At 53.8% G+C, this 690-nt stretch overlaps 1 protein-coding gene across 1 annotated transcript in view; it reads left to right on the plus strand.

Moving 5' to 3' along the window:
- The first annotated feature begins 4 nt into the window (after positions 1 to 4).
- The window catches only part of LOC107574254 (actin cytoskeleton-regulatory complex protein pan1-like), a 1,266-nt gene continuing 580 nt past the window's right edge, over positions 5 to 690 (plus strand). The window contains exon 1 of the mRNA XM_016260705.1: positions 5 to 680. Within this exon, the coding sequence (XP_016116191.1) occupies positions 5 to 680 (676 nt within the window). The remainder of the gene's footprint in view (positions 681 to 690) is intronic.

Consider the following 690-nt stretch of genomic DNA (forward strand, 5'->3'; position numbering starts at 1 on the left):
GGCGATGACGTTACCAAGAGGGGACGGACGTACTCATCTACTTCTGGAAGCAGCTCTACTGTCTGAGCAAGTCCCTCACACAACACTATGCTCCTCTTTGTCACGATCCTCCACCTGCGAGAGATTGTGCAGTGGGGAGACGGTGTTGCCCGTTAGCCGATCCTGCCATGCTGTTAACAACAACTGCAGCTGTATTCCACATGCCTATCTCCCACACCACCATTTGTTTTTGCACCTCCCACAGGAGGAAGCACCACCTCCTCCTCCTCCACCACCACCGCCAACAGCGCCCCCTAGTGCATCGGTCAGTGACAGGCCAGGGTACCGGTCACAGGCCTGCAGCCCCACCATAACCTGGATCTCCGAAGAGGGCGGAGGTGAGGAATTGAGTGTCATCACTTCAGCAACTTGCGCACCAGACGTTACTCTTGCTGAACCGCAGGTGTTTTCGCCATCCTCTACAACTACTTCCCCTGCTCAGCTGTCTTACATCACAGAAACTTTGCCGCTAGACAGCACAGTTGAATTTACATCATCAACAACAATGCCAACAGTGTTGACGAAGCCACAGGTTCAACAACCTTGTCCCAGAGCGTCACCACCACCACAGGAAGCAGCGGTAGTAATGGTCAATGATGAAGATGGAGAATCAGCTCCCCCTCAGAGGAGCCACTGGAGCCGTTATTTCCT

Source organism: Sinocyclocheilus grahami, unplaced genomic scaffold (assembly GCF_001515645.1).
Source record: "Sinocyclocheilus grahami isolate Dianchi unplaced genomic scaffold, SAMN03320097.WGS_v1.1 scaffold2162.1, whole genome shotgun sequence".
Lineage (NCBI taxonomy): Eukaryota > Metazoa > Chordata > Actinopteri > Cypriniformes > Cyprinidae > Sinocyclocheilus > Sinocyclocheilus grahami.